Source organism: Erythrolamprus reginae, chromosome 10 (genome assembly GCF_031021105.1).
Source record: "Erythrolamprus reginae isolate rEryReg1 chromosome 10, rEryReg1.hap1, whole genome shotgun sequence".
Classification (NCBI taxonomy): domain Eukaryota; kingdom Metazoa; phylum Chordata; class Lepidosauria; order Squamata; family Dipsadidae; genus Erythrolamprus; species Erythrolamprus reginae.
The window spans coordinates 24091919-24111958 of NC_091959.1; the positions used below are offsets into that span (position 1 = coordinate 24091919).

The window sequence follows — 20040 nt, forward strand, 5'->3', positions numbered from 1 at the left end:
TGTGGTCATAAGTTGAGGACCCTTTTAAGCATTCTTTCAATGGAATTTTAAGTATTATTTCAATGGCATTTTGTCTGTGTTGGAGGAATTCTGAATTTGCCAATGTTTGACAAAGCAAGGAAATTAATCCGGTAGAGTTAAGGAAGTGATGGGTGGAACGTTATGGAAAAATTGGACTACATGGGGAGGATAACACCTTCGGATGAACTTTTCTTCTTCTTTTGTTAAGAATACTGTTATTATCTTCCTTCTAATCACAGCAGGGCTAAAATTGCATCCCGCTGCTAAGCAGTCCATCCTTACTACCAATTTACCTACTCTGTTATCTGATGTTGCTCTAGAACTAATTAACTTTATGTTTCATGAATCCAATTATTTTCAGGCTGGGGATGTTTAACAATAAACAAATTGTTTGTTTTTAAATTGTGCATGTAGCATGTTTTTAAAAAAAAAAAATCTAAAGAAAACTAAACACAAAGCAACATACCTAAAATAAATATCCCGTTGAATAAATAGAACCAACATCAGTGGAGCTTGCCGAGACAATTTCAGTAGACAGTACCGGAGACGAATTTTCGATGGATAACTCAGATTTACCTGACATTACCAGGGGCTCAGAAACAGAATGCGATTATGATGTGAACCTAGACAATAATGTAGATGGCCCTGATTTCCTGGAGGAGAGCTCAAGAGCCAAAACGAAGAGCTGTGACTCAGATTTAACACTAACCACAGTAGGTAAGTGGGTTTCCTTGTTAAGTTTGTAGGCTCTAACCATGCTTCCCAAACCGTGTGCTGGGGTTTCTCTAATTTGTCGCAAAAATTGGTATATCTAGAAATGCCCCATTTTTTCTCCCCCAGATGTTCTCATTGATAACAAAATCCAGCAGCAAAATCTTAAATTTTGGAGTGGTGCATTTTGTTGAGCTTTTTCGGTAAAGCAAAGGCAAAAATAAGCCTTCATTATTAGCCTATCTCTATGTATCTCCCTCTTGCCTTAGAACAGGGGTCCCCAAACTTGGCAACTTTTAAGGCTTGTGGACTTCAACTCCCAGAATTCTCCAGCCAGCTGGGAGTTTTTTTATTTTATTTTTATTTTTTTTAAATTAAATTGATTTTCATAATAACTATAACAGTAAAACATTCACACAACACATAACAGTTAAGAATACTTGTTGGCACAGCTGTCAAGATAAGGGGGTGTTTATGCATATGTTTTGGGAATGCCCGGTAGTGTAGAACTTTTGGAAAAAAGTGCAAGAGGACATCAATATACGATGGACAATTACCAAGGAAATGGTAGTATTAGTCAAAAGGAACGAGATGGGAGGATTTAGAGAAATAAAAGAAGCAGCAATAGAAAACACTCAGGCGGTAATAGTCCTAGGCTGGAAGGGTACGACAAAATAGACAATACAAAATTGGTATCGGTACATGGTGGATCATATTCTGTTTGAGATTATGGATAAGAATTCGGCCAGTGAAACTGATTTGCAGGAATTGATGAGACGATGGGACAAGGTAAAAGGACATGTCGTTAGTAGAATTCGAGCCCAAGGTATAAAGAATAAATTAGAATTACTTTATAATATGTAAATAGATATACTGCTCTTAAGTTAAGATGGTATATAGAAAATATGCCCCCATTTTGGTGGAGGGGTATGAATGTTGTTTGGTGGGGGGCACTTTGAGCAGCCAGCTGGGAGTTGAAGACCACGAGTCTTAAAGTTTGCCAAGTTGGGAGACCTCTGCCTTAGATGGTGCCTGAAGTTCCCCCTTCCTGTGGCCACCCAAAATTTTAGCTTTCCCTCCCTCAAACAAGAGGTCACTAAGTTATTCTGAATTCTTGAGAACATTCTTGTTGTTTAAATGTGGCTTTTAAATTTTTAGATAACAGCTTCCATGAGTAATGTTGGCCTTCAAGAAGCATTCTGGAGGACATGTTCCCAAAAGTAGACAGGTTCAGGCCAATACTAAATGTAATTTAGTTTAAACTTAATTAAAATGTAATACAATTACTTGTTACCGGTACTTTAGATAGCGACATTTGACTGACCTTGGCTAATCTCCAAAAAACACTTAACGCAGGTTTGAATGTGGCTAGTATGTATTTCAGTGAGAGATTCATTATAGAATCATTAAACTGGAGACATGACTAGGTTAAACAAACGGTAAAGGAGTCCCTGCAGATTTTATTCTGCTAGTTGTTGCCGACTATAAGGGTCAGTACTTATTTCCATTTCTGCCCTTGACTCAATACTGACTGATGACATTTGGCCGGACATGATGTCATGGCAAACCTATGGTATGCGTGCTACAGGTGGCAGGCAGAGCCATATCCCAGGGCACATGAGGTGTTGCCCCATGTCAGCTCCAGCACACATACCAGCTGATTTTCAGCCTTGGGAAATGCCATTTTGCCCTCCTGAGGCTTCAGGGAGGAAAGCCCCAGAGTGCGAAAAACCACCCAACAGGCAAACCAGAAATTCAGAAAAACGGACTTCCGGTTTGCCCGTTGTGCTGTTTTTCACACTCTAGGGATTTACTGAGGTCTCCAGAGTGTGAAAAACAGCTTCCTGAAGCCCCAGAGTGTGAAACAGCGCCCAACCGGCAAACCGGAAGTTCAGAAAAACAGACTTCAGGTTTGCCCGTTGTGCTGTTTTTTACACCCGGGGCTTTCCTGAAGCCTCCAGAGTGTGAAAAACAACACAATGGGTAAACCGGAAGTCCGTTTTTTTGAACTTCCGGTTTGACTGTTTGGCTGTGTTTTTTTTTCACAGTCCCAGGCTTCAATGAGGCCTGTGTGCATGTGTGGGGTTGGGGTTGTGCGCATACGCAGGGCAGTGCGGGGGAGTGTGCATGCGTGGGGGGGAGGGAATAGGTGTGGGCAGTGATGGGCAACACCCTGTACATGTGGGGATCGGCGATCCATTTGAAAAAAATGGAGGTGCGGGCACATCTCCGTGCTCCTGCCATGCACGCATGCATGTGCATGCAAGATTTACCTTCTGCGCATGTGCCTGAAGCAAAATCTTACGCAATATCAGCACATGCGCCCTTGCCGGCCCTGAGAAGCACTAGGAGGCATACCTGTAGGTGCCAGTGACGACGGCACCTCGCTGGGTGTGGGCAGTAGCCAGCGATGGGCTTTTGCTGGGATGCTAAATTGGAGGTAGCAAAATTGCGCACAAAGCTGCAAGTGCACCCATGTTTTGGCGACATTTTTTTTGCTTCCACGCATGCTGAAACCTGGGTGCACCTGTGGCTCCATGCGCGATTTTGCTACCTCCACAGGTGCAGAAGCAAAATCGCACTTGCCTCACATATACTCACGAGCCGCGGCGGCAAACCCAATTTAGCATTCTGGCTAGAAGCCCACCACTGGCAGTAGCACACACACACACCCTTTTGGCACTCGAACCAAAAAAGGTTCGCCATCACTCTCATAGCACATGACATCACAAAGCACTGTTACCTTCCCACCGAAGTGTTCCCTATTTATCTACTCACGTTTGCATGCTTTTTGAGCTGCTAGCTTGGCAGGAACCGAGGCCAGGACGGGAACTCACCCCATTGTGTGGCACTGGGGTCTCGAACCTGGCCTTTCGACTTCCCAGGCAACAAAGTCCAGCATCTTAAAAACTAAGCCACCATGCTTGTTTCAGCATGGCTAGGAAGTCAATACTCATTTCAGTCATGCTCATTCTGCATAATTCAGGATGTCCAGCAAACCTGGAAAACAGGGAAATCAGGGAATTATCAGGGAAATATCAGAATTATCAGGGAATTCCTGAAAAAAAATGGAATAAATAAGTGGGGGGAACTTCATTAAAATATTTAAAAGTCAGGGGGAAATCATGTAAAAAACAACAGATCACGGTGCCTGGCAGAGTCAAGCAAAAATGAGCATAATTGGCAACAACTTGCTTCCTCAGCTACCAATATTTCTCCATAGCTTAACCGTTTGGTGTGACGTCATCTACGACCGCGCCTTAATTAGATCACCACGTTACAGGGAAAGGTCAGGGAAATACCAGGGAATTTCAAAATGCTTTCCCCCTGGACAGCCTGCTAATTGCAAAAATAGCAAAATAGATGATCCACCCAGCTCACCAAGAGTTGGCTTTCATTACCCCTTATGCCGTTCACAGTTTCCCCTTCCCTTATTCCCCAAAGCACCTGAGGATAGAACAAGAAACAATGGGTGGAAACTAATCAAGGAGAGAAGCAACTTAGAACTAAGCAGAAATTTCCTGACAGTTAGAACAATCAGTGGAACAGCCTGCCTCCAGAAGTTGTGGGTGCTTCATCACTCAACGTTTTTAAGAAGATGTTGGATAACCATCTGTCTGAAGTAGTGTAGGGTCTCCTGCCCAAGCAAGGGGCTGGACTAGAAGACCTCCAAGGTCCCTTGCAACTCTGTTGTTTTTGTTGTCATTGCATTAAAAGACAACATCATTTTGGAAGGGGATTTATAAACCGGGATGGCCTCAGATGCACACTCCTGTCCTAGAGCTGCTGAAAAATTTGCCCACCTAATTGTGATTAAAATACCTATTCTGTTCCATCTGGGGGTTGGATATGGAGTAGTTGTGCTCCAGATTTCACAGGTTTGGAAAGCCCTGGTTGATACATTTGATAAAATGGAGCTCAAGAGTTACCTCTTGGTGAAAATGGAGAACATGGAATCTCCTCTTAATATCAAGGCAGAAAGCATTTGATGAAGTCTCCCAGAGCCAATTGGAGAAAAATCAGAAAAGATTAAAGAAAATTGATTCTCAATGGTGCCCATTCTTTATCAAGTGATATCAGACCTAGACGTAAAATATTTTGTCGCCTCTTTTCCTTTCTTTTTCAACCTCTTGTGCCAAACTGATTCTCTGCTTGCAAACGTGCTTTCCCTTATGTTCTTCTGCCGCCATTTTAGTTTTTGCATGCACTTTTTGAACAAGGAGTTCTCAACTTAACAACAGTTGGTGACTGTCGTTACAACGGCACTTGTAGCTTATGTGACCGATGACCATTTTTCGCACTTTCAAACTACTGCAGCATCCCCATGGTTGTGTGATTTACCTTTGGATGTTTCTGATTCACATTTACTTTTTAATTTTAAAAAAAAAAAAATTTTTTTAAATTAAAAATAGACTTTATTTAAACACACAAAATACAAACAACAAAACACACACACAGGGAAAAACATTGAAATAAAAGTTGGACAATTTGTGATGTGCCTGTAGTACAATTCTAATAGTGTTTATTTACTATTACATGGATTGTATTTATATATATACAGCGGTGGGTTACGAGCCGGAATGCTAAATTGCGCTCGCCGCCGCAGCTCATAAGTTCTTGCGGGACCAGCGCAATTTTGCTGCTGCACTTGTAGAGAAAGCAAAATCGTGCACAGAGCAGCAGGCGCGCCCATATTTCAACATGCGCAGAAGCAAAAAACCCTTGTCGAAACACGGGCACACCTGCCATGTGTGATTTTGCTTCCTCCACAGGTGCAGCAGCAAAATCACACTGGTCCCGCAATGAGTTATGAGCCGCTGCGGCGAGTGCAATTTAACATTCCCGCTCGTAGCCCACCGCTGCATATATAGATCAGGTTTTAGCAAAGATCTTATTCTGGTATATCTTTTGGTTTTCCTTTTGTGACCGATTCTCTGACATTTACTCCGCAAATTATCTAACATTTATTAACTCTCTAATTTTCCTTTTTTTCCTTTTTTCCATCCGATGACAAAACCTACTCCAACAATTAGTATACTTTTGCTCATCTATATTTTTTATTTCTTTAGTTAAACTATCCAATTCTGCACACATTGTAATTTTTTCAATTATATCTTCACTAATTCACATTTACAACAGGTGTGTGTGTGAGAGAGAGAGTGACGCAATCCCCTTTTGCGATTTTCTGACAAGCAAAGTCCAGATTAACCAACCATGTTATTAATTTAACAACTGCAGTGGTTCCCTTAACAAATGTTGGCAAGAAAAGCCATAAAATGGGGCAAAAACTCACTTAACAAAATGTGTCATTTAGCCACAATCAATTTTGGGCATTCATTCTGGTTGTTAAGCCGAGAACTACCTGTAGTTTACTAATGGCTGTCCTGAATTATGTGGTGCCAATTAAACATGTGCCTATTATTTTCTACCTTTTCCGCACCGTTGCACAAGTATTCCCTTTTTATAATTCTCCTTTAATCTTTTTTTTCCCCTTCATGTTTCTACTTGCAGCCTTTCAACTTCATGTGGTTTTCGTAAAGAACAAAAGGGTTTACAGGCAAAATATTATAATACAAATACAAATTACAAAACACAGGGGGGGGGGGAGCGTGACCTTAAATGAACGCCTATTTCCACACAGTCTTTCATTGTCAACTAAGATGTTTGCTGTCAGTTGCATTGTTGTATGACAATGAGCGGGTGAGGGAAAGCCATTGTCTCCTCTTGTCATAATTCAAGACCTACTTTGGGCCATTAATTTTATGAACACATAAGGAGCAGTGGAGTCATCGCTCGACATCCAGGGAACTATGTGATAAATAACCTAACCAAGTATTAACTGCCATTAGGAGATTTAGCAATAGCTTTTAGACTTATATACTCCTTTACAATGCTTTCCAGCAAGGGTCCCCAAACTTGGCAACTTTAAGACTTGCGGACTTCAACTCCCAGAATTCTCCAGCCAGCATTCTGGGAGTTGAAGTCCGCAAGTCTTAAAGTTGCCAAGTTTGAAGACCTCTGCCTTACAGTCTTCCCTAAGCGGTTTACAAAATCAGCATATTACCCTCAACAACCAGTTTCCTCATTTTGCTGACCTCGGAAGGATGGAGGGCTGAGTCAACCTTGAGCCTGATGAGATTTGAACTGCCAAATTGCAGGCAGCCGGCAGGCAGTAGAAATAGCCTGCAGTACTGCACTCTTAACTGCTGCGCCACCGTGGCTCATTTAATCTCATTTTCATGGAAAGCTGCCTTCCATTCCACATATCACAATGTTTCAAAAGTCTCCAATTTGGTCAGGCAGCAGAGGACCAAGGCAAATAGCCATTAAAACCATGGAAGGAATAATCAGGAAGGACGTTGGGATGGTCCAATCCGCATTGGACTGTCAGATCCAAGATTCCAAGAGGGAAAGTTGCAGCCATAGCTGATCTTTCGTGTCGTGACACTTCCACCATTGTGCTAAATCCCTGCAGAAGTTTATCATCTCACCCCTGTTAATTCAGGTTGCTAGAGATTGAATCAGGAGCCTTTTGGAGGTTAAGTGTGATTTACGGAGCTTTCTCAGTTATAAAGGGTTTGTTTTGTGTGTTTGTGTTTGTGTCTGTTTGTGTTTAATACTCCCTGCCTTGTTTTGCTCTCATGCTAGACATCTTTTCTCCAGACTCTTAGCTACCGTATTTTTCAGAGTATAAGATGCACCTTAGTTTTGGGAGAGGGAAATAGGGGAAAAAATAATCTTCCTATCAGATATTCATCTGGCTAGTGCTGTGTCTGGTCAGCTTCAGCACATAATAATAATAATAATAATAATAATAATAATAATAATAATAATAATAATAACAACAACAACAACAACAACAACAATAATATATTATATTAATATTATTATTTAATTATAATTATTATGATAATTATGATAATTATAATTTATTAGATTTGTATGCTGCTCCTCTCTATAGACTCGGGGCAGCTCACAACAAAATAGTGACAGTGTAACAAATCTAATATTAAAAACATTCTAAACCCCAATGTTGGAACCATACAACACAATCATACCTTGCTGGTTTTAAGAGCACGTGGTTGAGGATAAAAAAAAAATTTCTAAAACTATCCACTCCTCTCTCTCTTCAGAGAGAGAAACAATGAGGAAAGCAGGCCAAGGGAAGTTCTCTTCGCAACAGGGAAGATCACTTCAATCGTTAACCTGTCATTGGGGCTGCAAAAAAGGCAGAAGATCACTTGCTAGCAAAGCATGGGGCAAGATCGGTTAAACTTCCCTGGCGTTAGGGCTGAAAAAAGGCTTCTAAAGCCCAGCTGATTGTCAGAGAGGAGCAGCTGTGAAAAAAGCAGGCCAAGGGAAGATCGCTTAGCTAGCAAAGCACGGAAGATCGCTTCCCTGGTTATTAGCACCTTGTTAGGGCTGGGGGAAAAAAGCTACACTTGGCGTATAAGACCCACCCAAATTTTCAGCGTCTTTTAGGAGGGAAACTTGGGTCTTATACTCTGAAAAATATGGTAATATATCAAATTTATTTATTTATTTATTTATTGGATTTGTATGCCACGAATGTTATTGACCATTACCTAGGCTAGTGATGGCGAACCTTTTTTCCCCTCAGGTGCCCAAAGCATGCGCATGTGTTATCGCGCATGCGCGAATGGCCACATCCATAATTCAATGCCTGGGGAGGGCGAAAACAGCTTTCCTCACACACACACCCAAAGGCCCTCTGGAGGCCGGAAACGGCTTGTTTCCCAACTTCTGGTGGGCCCAGTAGGCTCATGCTTTGCCCTCCCCAGGGTCCAAAGGTTTATCTGGAGCCGGGTGGAGGATAAAAACACCCTCCCTCATCCCCTCGGAGACTCTCTGGAAGCCAAAAACACCCTGCCAGAGCTGCTGCATGAGCCAAAAATCAGCTAGTCAACACACACATGCACATTGGAGCTGAGATAGGGCAACAGCTCGTGTGCCAGCAGTTTTTTTAATTATTTTTTTTATTTATTGGATTTGTATGCCGCCCCTCTCCGAAGACTCGGGGCGGCTAACAACAATAATAGAACAGTATACACAATAATCCAATAGTAAAAACAATTAAAAACCCATTAAAGTAAAAACCAAACATACATTCAGACATACCATGCATAAAATTTTAAAGGCCTAGGGGGAAAGAGTATCTCAGTTCCCCCATGCCTGACAGCAGAGGTGGGTTTTAAGTAGCTTACGAAAGGCAAGGAGGGTGGGGGCAATTCTAATCTCTGGGGGGGGGAGTTGGTTCCAGAGGGCTGGGGCCGCCACAGAGAAGGCTCTTCCCCTGGATCTCACCAAGCGGCATTGTTTAGTTGACGGGACCCGGAGAAGACCCACTCTGTGGGACCTAACTGGTCGCTGGGATTCGTGCAGCAGAAGGCGGTCCCTGAGATAATCTGGTCCGGTGCCATGAAGTTATGGCTCCGCATGCCACCTGTGGCACCCGTGCCATAGGTTCACCATCACTGACCTAGGCTAACCTGACAAGGTCTTGCACATCTATGAAATCAGATTTTGTTTTTCTCCATCAGTCAAGAAGATGTGGTACCACAGTTGATCCCACAGTGGGCCGGTTCTGTAGAGAGAGGTTTATCCGCAGACCGGAGAGGCTGTGGCTTCGCATGCTGCCTGCATGTCATGATGGGCCTTTGCTTGTTTGTACGCCCCAGTTTCTGGCACGCCCCAGTCTGGTGTTGGTCCAAGGGTTGAGGATACTTGATGTAGCTTTTCTGTCTCCTGCAGGATCTGATTGTAAGCCTTCCATTCGTCTATATCAGTGATGGCGAACCTATGGCACGGGTGCCACAGGTGGCACACAGAGCCATATCTGCTGGCACGCAAGCTGTTGCTGTAGCTCAGCTCCAATGTGCATGTGTGTGCCGGCCAGCTGATTTTTGGCTCACAGAGAGGCTCTGGGAAGGTGGTTTTGGCTTCCAGAGAGCCTCCAGGGGGATGGGGGAGAGTGTTTTTACCCTCCCCCGGCTCCATGCAAGCCTTTGGAGCCTGGGGAAAGTGAAACATGAGCTTACTGGGTCAACCAAAAGTTGGGAAATAGGCAGTTTCTGGCCTCCAGAGGGCCTCCGGGGGAGGGGGAAGCAGTTTTCGCCCTCCCCAGGCATTGAATTATGGGTGTGGACACTCAGGCATGCACGATAGCACACGCCCACACTCTTTCGGCACCCGAGGGAAAAAAGGTTCACCATCATTGGTCTATATTTATTGAGATGGTCAACGGGATATTATTTTGTGGCTATTCTATCAAAACTAGCCAATAGGATTTTTCTGGAACTAGTCAATAGTTCCTCTGAAACATTTTCTTGTTTTGGGGCTTTAATATCTCCTTCCTCCCTGATAGAATGATTTATGGTCTGGATCCGTACATTGCATTGATCCATCATGTGCAATCCATCATTTCTGTCTCTCTATTACTTCCTAATCATTGGTCTAATTAGCTGTTGGATACAGGGTTTCCAATTAAACGGTCAACGAGTTGCCAGTTTAGCTTTTCAATTAGTTCTTAGCTCTTGGCTTGTCTGAAATTGTTTTATTTTGTTTGTCAGACATGTATAGGATAGTAGTAGTTTGCATAAACATAAGTAAAAAGTAACGCTAAAAGAGGACAATAGGACAGTTGGACAGGAACTGTAGGCACAATGGTGCGCTTATGCACACCCCTTACAGACCTCTTAGAAACAGGGAGAGGTCAACAATCTAAGGTTAAAATTTTGGGGATTCGGGGAAGAAACCACAGAGTCAGGTAGTGCATTCCAGGCATTGATCACTCTATTGCTGAAGTCATATTTTCTGCAGTCGAGTTTTGAATCTATTACGTGCTCGTGTATTGCTGTGGTTGAAAGTGAAATAGTCATTAACAGGAAGGACATTTTGGTATATGATTTTATGAACTACATTTAGATCAGTTCGGAGGCGACGTAGTTGTCTAAGTCCAGTATTTCACGTCTTGTGTATAACTGTATGAATCCATTTTGGAGCAGTCCTTTCTTGGAATCCTTTCCTGGAGCAGTCAGAGAAAATACGATGGCCAACTTGTGAAGCCACGAAGAGGTTGGGTTGAGTTGGCTTGTGTTGGACTTTTCTTATCCTTCGAAAGCGAGGACAGGGTTTATTCTGAGAGCAGATTTCAAGCACTCCCAAGGGATGAAATGAACATCTTAAACATCTTCAAGAAAGGGAGTAGAGGATAAAAATGTAAGGAACAATCTTGAGAGACTTTGAAGCCCCCTGAGTCTCCAGACAGCATTTTTGAGAATCCAAAATTAGACCACCTACCGTAATTTGTTCTAATAATTTCAGTTGTTAGTTCACCCCAAAAAACAGTTATATTTTATTTTGAGCAACTACCTTGAGTATCTCAAGCATAGCAAGGTAGACTATAAACTGATGAAGATAATATTTATTTTTTTCTGGCAATGTCATGGATATGTTCCTTTGTGTGCAAAGTATGGGTTCTTTCATGAGGTTTGTTCAGAAACCCTTGTGAGTAGCAAAGTAAGATGTTTTTTATGACGATGGTTTTTGCAACCTTTGCCAACAACCAATGCTCAAAATACATACAGTTTTCTTCACTAAATTTGCTGTCTCAATTCTTCATTCTCAGTGTTACCTTTATTTTACATATTGTGGGACCAACATAAGGTCTTCATCTCTGGGGTGTATTCTGAAGAAACTGGGCAGCCCCCATTCACAACAAAGATTTAATTGATTTTCTTGTACATTACAGAGGATTAGAGGAGATCGATGGTTCTCAATGTGGGGCAATTTGAATTTTTTTATTGTTTCATTTTTCCAATTTACATATCAGTAAGCATTTTTAACAGTGCTGTGTCATACGTTTCATATGGTTACTTACATTTATTTATATACATCTGTATTTCTGTTTTAACCAATTATGCCCCTTATTCCACACCTCATAAAATTTTGTTTCTTCCTCGCCTTTCATTTCTCATGTGAGCTCATACATCTTGGCCCATTCTAGTATATTATGTATAATTTGATTTTTTAATGGGGGCAATTGGAACCTTGTTTAAACCAAGTTAATGGCCCTGTAGGCTTCCCCTGCGTGAGTAGGAGTTCACTTTTTGAATAGTAAGAATTATACGTCACAGGGGAGAGGGCATCAGGATTTTAGAGATGCTTCGGTGGGGCATGGCCCCCCCAAAATTTGGGTTAGTTCAGTGGTCACCAAATGGTGGTCCATGGTCCATGGACCACTGGTGGTCAGTGAGAAAATTTTGGTGGTCCACAGAAAAAATATTTGCATTTTTATATTGCACTGAATTGGGGTCCCCAAACTTGGCAACTTTAAGACTTGTGGACCTTGACTCCCAAAATTCTCCAGCCAGCATTACACAAGTCTTAAAGTTGCAAAGTTTGAAAACCTCTGGACTAAATACTGTTTATCTTTTAAAAAAAATCATATTAGTGTTCCACAGCATTTAAAATATGGGACCGTCTCTTGCCTTGTGTATCCCATCAACCAATTAGGGCCCACAGAGTTGGCCTTCTCCAAGTCCCATCAACCAGACAATGCCGGCTGGCGGGCCCTTCTCTGTGGCAGCCCCTGCCCTGTGGAATCAACTCCTCCCAGAGATTCGTATGATTCTCACTCTTCCAGCCTTCCGGAAAACCTTAAAAACATACTTATGCTGGCAGACTTGGGGCTATTGAGCTTGGTCACTCTGCTCCAACCTCTTTTTACTTTTTAATTGATGGAAGTGTGATTGAGTTGTGTGTGAATGTATTGATAATAATGTTTAATGTTTTAGGATGCTTTTAGTTGTTTTAATTAACTTTGATTTCTCTTATTGTCTTGTATTATTATGATGTAAGCCACCCCGAGTCTCAGGAGAAGGGCGGCATAGAAATCGACTGGATGGATGGATGGATGGATGGATGGATGGATGGATGGATGGATGGATGGATAAATAAAATTATGAATTTAGTAGTACTCGAGGTCCGAAACATTGGTGACCCTTGGATTAGATTGTCCTTGGGATTCTTTCCAGCTCTACAGTTCTAAACAGGATGTTGAATTGTTCCTAGACAAAATCGGATTGAGATGGTTATGATTGAATGGCAAGAGGATCCAAGGTCAATTTCTTGGAGTTAAGATTCCCCCCTCCCCTCCCCCAAGGCTTTGAATTTGAACTCTGCTGAGTTGGCTTCCAATGTCTTGGCTAGTTATTCTGATCTTTCTCCATCTTTTTGTCTTCAGCTTCAGCGTCAGATAGTGCAGAACCTTCCTCGGAAGAACAAGGCAAATCATTTGACAAACCCAAACAGAAAAAAACTCGGTGTTTTATGTGCAGAAAGAAAGTTGGTCTTACTGGTAAGTTCTCTTGGACTCAATCATTTGGAAGTTCTGAATGGAACAGTGAGTCTAAAACTGGGATGATAATTCACAGAATAGAATAGATGATTGATCTGTCTATGATCATAATTTTTCACTTACAGCTTTTATGTACAATGAGAGCTTATGCACCGAAGACAAATTCCTTGTGTGTCCAATCACACTTGGCCAATAAAGAATTCTATTCTATTCCTATTCCACTCCCCAAACATTGTCCAAGCAGTTGTCAAAAGAGGCAAGACAGACTTAAAGCCCCAACAACAGCAGCAACAACCTTTATCTGAGTCCTCGGAGAGAGGCAGTATATAAATCCAATCGATCAAATCAAATTAAATTACATTACATTAAATTATCCATATAAACAACAACTGCAGACTTTGTCTATGGAAGTTCTCAGTCCTCCACGTCATGGTTTTCCCAAAGGTGCTGTTCCAAAAAGCACCTGGGATTTCTTGCTTTTTTTCCCCAACCTCCTTGAAAACATTTCACTTCTCATCGGAGAAGCTTCTTCTGTTCAGGAGTTCTGCACCGAAAAAGGTTCTTGGAAGAGAAGCCAAACATTTTCAAGGGAATTTTTTTTTTAAGAAAAAAAGAATCCAGTTCCCTTTGGGAAAAACACCAGTCCTTATGCATTCCAAAGACCAGACACTTCGAAACACTGTGAGCCACGTTGACACGGTGGTTAGAGTGCAGTACTGCAGGCTACTTCTGCTGACTGCCGGCTGACTGCAATTTGGCAGTTTGAATCTTCCCAGGCTCAAGGTTGACTCAGCCCTCCATCCTTCCGAGGTGGGTCAAATGAGGACCCACATCGTTGGGGGGCAAGAGGCTGACTCTGTAAACCGCTTAAAGCAGTGTTTCTCAATTATTTTCTGTTCCGCTCCCCCCCCCCCCAGAAAGAAGTAAACATTTTGTGCCCCCTCCCAACTCTCCGCCGGGACTATTGTTTGCAATATTCAGCAGAAAAACTGAAAAAACTCAAGTAGCTTCTCAGCATGATTGGGATATTATGTCTTTGAGTGATACCTTAATTTATTTGGCTTCATGCTGTCTGCTGCCAACATATTTAGACACAATAAACATACCGGTCTTTCCTCGTTTTCCACTGTAGTCACAGTGAAACCAAGTGCTATATATGCTTTGTCATATTTCCTCGTCTCAGCTTTCAGGAGATTTACGTTTGTCTCATTATCTCTGTCTCTCTCCTCCTTTCTTTTCAGCCCTGTTAAATATTTTTCTATAGCGTCTCTTAAGAATTTGTTATATGCACTACCTATCTCCTACTCTGTGCTCTGTGCTGTGTGTTTGGTGCAAAAAGCCCCTAGTCTCTGGGGCAAAAAAAGTACATTCCCTGGGGTCGTGCCCCCCCCCCCAGCGTCTCTTCGCGCTCCCCCAGGGGGGCCTGCCCCACTATTTGAGAAACACTGTCTTATAGAGAGCTGTAAAAGCACTGGGGAGCAGTCTATACATCTCGAGTGCGATTGCAATTTCACCTTTCGTTCTTTCTTTCCAGGGTTTGAATGCAGGTGCGGGAACGTTTACTGCGCTGTACACCGTTACTCAGATGTCCACAGTTGCTCTTACAATTACAAAGCTGATGCAGCTGAGAAGATCAGAAAAGAGAATCCCGTAGTTGTTGGGGAAAAGATTCAGAAGATTTGAACTGCTCCTGTAGCTGGAATATTAAAATGTTTGACCATCTGCAGATGAAAAATTGACTTGAGGTTTTTCCTTCCCCTTTCACAAGCTTCCCCCTCCCCTTTACACACACACACAAATCTTTGTTTTTTCTGGCCTGCCCCTTGTAGACTTCAAGAGGAAATTTTGTCCCAAATCATGCATTTCATGCAGAAACAATAGAATTTATCTCCCCTGCCACCTTCTTTTAGCACAAAGCAAAGCTTTCTTTGATGGTCCTTTGTTTTTAGTTCCTACAGATGAAGACTTAAACTCTACACAACTGATCCACTAGGAACGTGGACCTTTGGAAACTGATGGATACCATGGCTATAAAAGTATTATCATCTTTTTAAAAAAAATTTGCGTGCAGAGGGCTTTTTCAGAGTTACATTGGAGGGCATCCATGCTTTTTTCCCACTTCTCATATTAAACGTGCATGCATTAACCCATGACACTTCATTTTCGTTTTGTATATAGCTTTCCTTTCACTCTCTCTCTCTCTCTCTGCAGCACAAGTTCCCTCTTTTATTTTTCTCTCCCTCTTTGGTAAATGCCTTGTATGGCACAACTAGCAATCAATAACTGAATGTATTTAATCATTAAGGCTGCTTGGTTTCCCCTCCCTTAACAAAAATCTATACACACGTTATCATCATAGCTTGTTTTGCACCCGCTATCTATTTATGTATGCATCGTTCGTTTTTTCCGAGCGTGTCAAAGAGAGTGCTGAGGTTTTAAAGCGTGTGTGACTTTTTGCTCTTCGAGGTTCTTTTCTAGGTTTTTTTCCCCCCTATTCTCCTCCAACTTTTTTTCTCTTTTTTTTATTTTTTAATTTTATTTTTCTTCGTTTTCTCCAGCGTGCATGTTGAGAGTTTGCCTGCTCGCAGATCTTCCTCGGGAATTGTGCTGATGGGTTCTTTTACATGCACCAATACAAAGAATGAAGAACTTTTAAGTATATTGTATTTATGTTCACCCGCGTCTTTAACTTTGATTAAAATAAAATTTTAAAAATTTTGGGATGGGGGAGAGGCCGTTGGTGCCCTTTGGTTTTGTTTTTTGTAAGAAGTTTGAAGAGGAGCGTGCATCTATTTGGGCCCGGGAAAAGAAAGCGATAAGGAGAAATTGGATGCAAGTCGTCGCGCTATAGAAAAATTTGGTTTGATTTTAACAATATCGGTATTGATTGAACCAGCTGTAAGGAAAGCCTATTTAAATATTGGACTGAGGCAGGTGAGTCTGGGTTCGGATGGCAGAAAGACCCCGTTAACCTGTGACAGTTTTCAGCCTCTTAGCAAGACGAGTTGACTTCTTTTTATCAGGAAATAAAAGGAGAGAAAGAAAAGAAAGGGGGAATTTAAAATGAATATGATAACCTGCCCTCCCCTTGGAAACCAATAGCCTAAATAATGGCAAACCTTTTGTTCCTTGGGTGCCATAATTCAATGCCTGGGGAGGGCAAAAACAGCTTCCCTCACTTTCTGGAGGCCAGAAACGGCCTGTTTCCCAATTTCTGGTGAGCCCAGTAGGCTCATGTTTTGCCCTCCCCAGGCTTTCCTGGAGCCAGGGGAGGGTAAAAATGCCCTCCCCCATCCCCCTGGGAGCTTCCTGGAAGCCAAAAGAGCCCTCCCAGTGCCTTTGTGCAAGCCAAAAATCAGCTGGCTGGCACACACATGCATGTTGGAGCTGAGCTAGGGCAACGGCTCTCATACCAACAGATCAGGTTCCACGTGCCCCCTGTGGCCCCCATGCCATAGGTTTGCCATCACTGCAATAGCCTCTTGCCATATTAAAAAGCTATGCAGGTAGTCCTCCACTTACAGCCAATTTATTTAGTGACCGAAGTTACAACGGTATTGAAAATAGTGACACAATCATTTTTCACACTTAACGACCATTTGTAACATCCCTCGGGATCAAAATTCAGACACTTGGCAACTGGCTCAACTTTACGACAGCCATGTCAGAGAGTCATGCTATAACTTTTTGTGACCTTTGGACAAGCAAAGGCAACGAAGAAGCCAGATTCTGTGTAACTAATTTAACAACTGCAGTAATTCACTTAGCAACTGTGGCTAAGTCAGTAAGACGGGACAGAAGTCAGTGGCCTCCTTAGCCACAAATTTAATTTTTTTTTGCCTTGATTGTGGTCATAAGTCAAAAAGCTACCTGTAGGTTGAAACTTGATGTGGTTAATAGGAAGGGCCGCAGCATTGGACAGAGTTTATCCACAACCTTCCTTTTAGAACTTCGGTGCAGGAGTTGAAATACTAACTAGAGCAGGGGTCTCCAACCTTGGCAACTTTTAAGACTTGTTGGCTTCAACTCCAGAGAATTTGGGCGCTGGTTAAGGAATTCTGGAGTTGAAGTCCACAAGTCTTAAAACTTGCCAAGGTTGGAGACTCTTGAACTAGGAAAATCCTTTAGGAGTACCCAGTGGTATTCTTTTCCCTCACAGTTGCATTTCTGCACTGAAAGAGGATGCAGGATAGGTGTGGATTTAATAATAATAATATAATGAGAAATTAGTGAAATACGAAGATCTAAAAATCAAGCTGCAACGACTCTGGCATACGCCAGTGAAAGTGGTCCCAGTGGTACATGGCACGCTGGGCCCAGTGCCAAAGGATCTCAGTGGACATTTGAAAACCATCGGAATTGACAAAATCTCCATCTGTCAATTGCAAAAGGCTGCTTTACTGGGATCGGCAAACATAATTCGCCACTACATCACGCAGTCCTAGGTGGTTGGGAAGTGCCTGACTGGTGTTGAAATACGAAATCCAGCATAGTGATCTCGTTTGCTGTGTTGTATTGACATCATAATATTATAATAATAATAATACAGAGTTGGAAGAGATCTTGGTGGTCTTCTAGTCCATCCCCCCCTCTTAGGCAGGAAACCCTACACTACTTCAGACAGATGGTTATCCAACATCTTGAAAACGTCCAGTGTTGGAGCATTCACAACTTCTGGAGGCAAGCTGTTCCACTGCTTAATTGTCCCACTGTCAAGAATTTTTTCCTTAGTTCTAGGTTGCTTCTCTCCTTCTTTAGTGTCCACCCATTGCTTCTTGTTCTATCCTCAGGTGCTTTGGAGAATAGGTTGACTACCTCTTCTTTGTGGCAATCCCTGAGATATTGGAACACTGCCATCATGTCTCCCCTGTTCCTTCTTTTCATTAAACTAGCCATGCCCAGTTCCTGCAACTGTTCTTCATGTTTTAGATTTGATTTATTCCAAGTTCAGTCTGTCCCTTGCTTTGTAAATGCCTCCAATATGAAAAGATGCTGCTTGATTTTCCTGTCTTAAGCATGAAATGTTGTTTTTAGTTGTGAAGTTGTGTCCGACCCATGGACAATGTTCCTCCAGGCCTTCCTGTCCTCTACCAAACCCTGGGGTCAATTTAAACTCATGCCAACTGCTTCGATGACTCCATCAAGCCACCTCGTTCTCCCTTCTTTTGTCCACAGTCATTCCCAGCATTGGGCTCTTCTCCAGTGAATCCTTCCTTCTCATTAGGTGGCCAAAGTATTTGACTTTCATCTTCAGGATCACCTTCTTAAGAGCAGCCAGACTTGATCTCCTCTAGGATTGACCAGTTGGATCGCCTTGCAGTCCAAGGGACTCGCAGGAGTCTTCTCCAGCACCAGAGTTCAAAGGCCTCCATGCTTTGGTGCTCAGCCTTCCTTATGGTCCAATGTTCACAGCCATACATTGCAACTGAGAAAACCACAGCCTTGAATATGCATATTTTTGTTGGCAGGGTGATGTCTCTACTTTTTAGTATGCTGTCTAAATTTGCTATAACCTTCCTCCCCAGGAGCAAGCATCTTTTAATGTCTTGGCTGCAGTCCACGTCTTTCAGGATTCTCCTTTTTTCCCTTTGGATCTTGAAGTCATTGAATGCCATCATCTGAGGGAAAAAGTTCCGGAAGTTCAGTGCATTTTATTTCTGGTGAAGAAAAGTCATTGTGGAACACTTGATACACTGGAGAATGTCCTCCAAGCTTTTTCACAAAGCCTTTGCCATCTAGTGGTTTTAATCCAAGCATGTCTTCTGGAATGAAAACAAGTTTGCTCCAATATTCCATGGGCAGATAGATCTGCAATATTGAGGCGTGCTGCTTTCTTTATAGAGGAAGTCCTCAGTTTACAACAGTTTGTTTAGTGACTGTTCAAAGTTACGACCACACTTTGAGAAATGTGATTTATGACCATTTTTCATAGTTTTGATCTTTGCAGCATCCCCATGATTATGTGATCAAAATTCAAACACTGGGCAACTGGTTTATATTTGTGACCATCGCTGTGTCCCAAGGTCACGTTATTTGCTTTTGCACCCTGACAGGCATTGTTCACTTAACAACGGTGTTTCTAATCAACTGCAGCGTTCGATTAACCATCATGTCAAGGAAGTTCATAAAATGGGGTAAAACTCACTTAGCAACAACAACGGGGCTCAGTTGTCATAAGTTGAGGACTACCCATATTTTATAACAATTGACCCAGAGTGTAAATGAATTGAATTTGAACTTGTTTGTAATAAAAGGGAATCAAACCACGTAAGGATTTCCTATAAGCAACGAATGATAATGTTTTGCTTTGTTCCGTTTCTAGAAATGCATTTTTTGTATGGAAATCGTCGTCCTTCAACTGACAGGGATTCAAGAATGACATAGGATTGACTATTTGTATGTGTCTCTGTGTGTATTCAGTTGTATGTTTCAAAAATGGTGTTTATTCATCGACAATATTTCTAAGCAGCCCAATCCGAGCAGTTCCTGTATTTATTTAAATCCTTCATTTAAATGCTGCTCTGGAAAGTAACAACCTGAACGAACCATTGTCAATTTAAGATCTCCTGGTTTCCAGCAACCCAAAAACGCCAGTGTCCTTTCTGGTGGTGCACCCGTGTGTCCGCGCCCAATTTCGCTATCTGCCCAGGTGCAGTAGCATAATTGTGCTGGAGTCTGCTAGCACTCAGAGCCACAAAAGCAAAGTAAATACAGTGGTACCTCTACTTTAGAACTTAATTCGTTCCGTGACCAGGTTCTTAAGTAGAAACGTTCTTGAGTAGAAGCAATTTTTCCCACAGGAATCAATGTAAAAGCAAATAATGTGTGCAAACCTATTAGGGAAGAAATGAAAGCTTGGAATTTGGGTGGGAGGAGGAGGAAGAAGAAGAGGAGGAGGACAGTCGCTGCCAAAGGAAGAAGGTGAGGGG

The 20040-nt window shown here is 42.3% G+C and overlaps 1 protein-coding gene across 7 annotated transcripts in view; it reads left to right on the top strand.

Annotated features, from left to right (window-relative positions):
* ZFAND6 (zinc finger AN1-type containing 6) overlaps nt 1–15834 on the top strand; it is an 80553-nt gene extending 64719 nt beyond the window's left edge. For 4 of the 7 annotated variants that reach the window (XM_070762996.1, XM_070762997.1, XM_070762998.1 and 1 more), the window contains exons 5-7: nt 517–738; nt 12998–13111; nt 14646–15834. In XM_070762996.1, coding sequence (XP_070619097.1) covers nt 517–738; nt 12998–13111; nt 14646–14794 — 485 coding nt within the window. In that variant the 3' untranslated portion in view covers nt 14795–15834. The remainder of the gene's footprint in view (nt 1–516; nt 739–12997; nt 13112–14645) is intronic. The other 3 variants (XM_070763001.1, XM_070763002.1, XM_070763000.1) reach the window with 2 other exon arrangements.
* The last annotated feature ends 4206 nt before the right edge of the window (nt 15835–20040 follow it).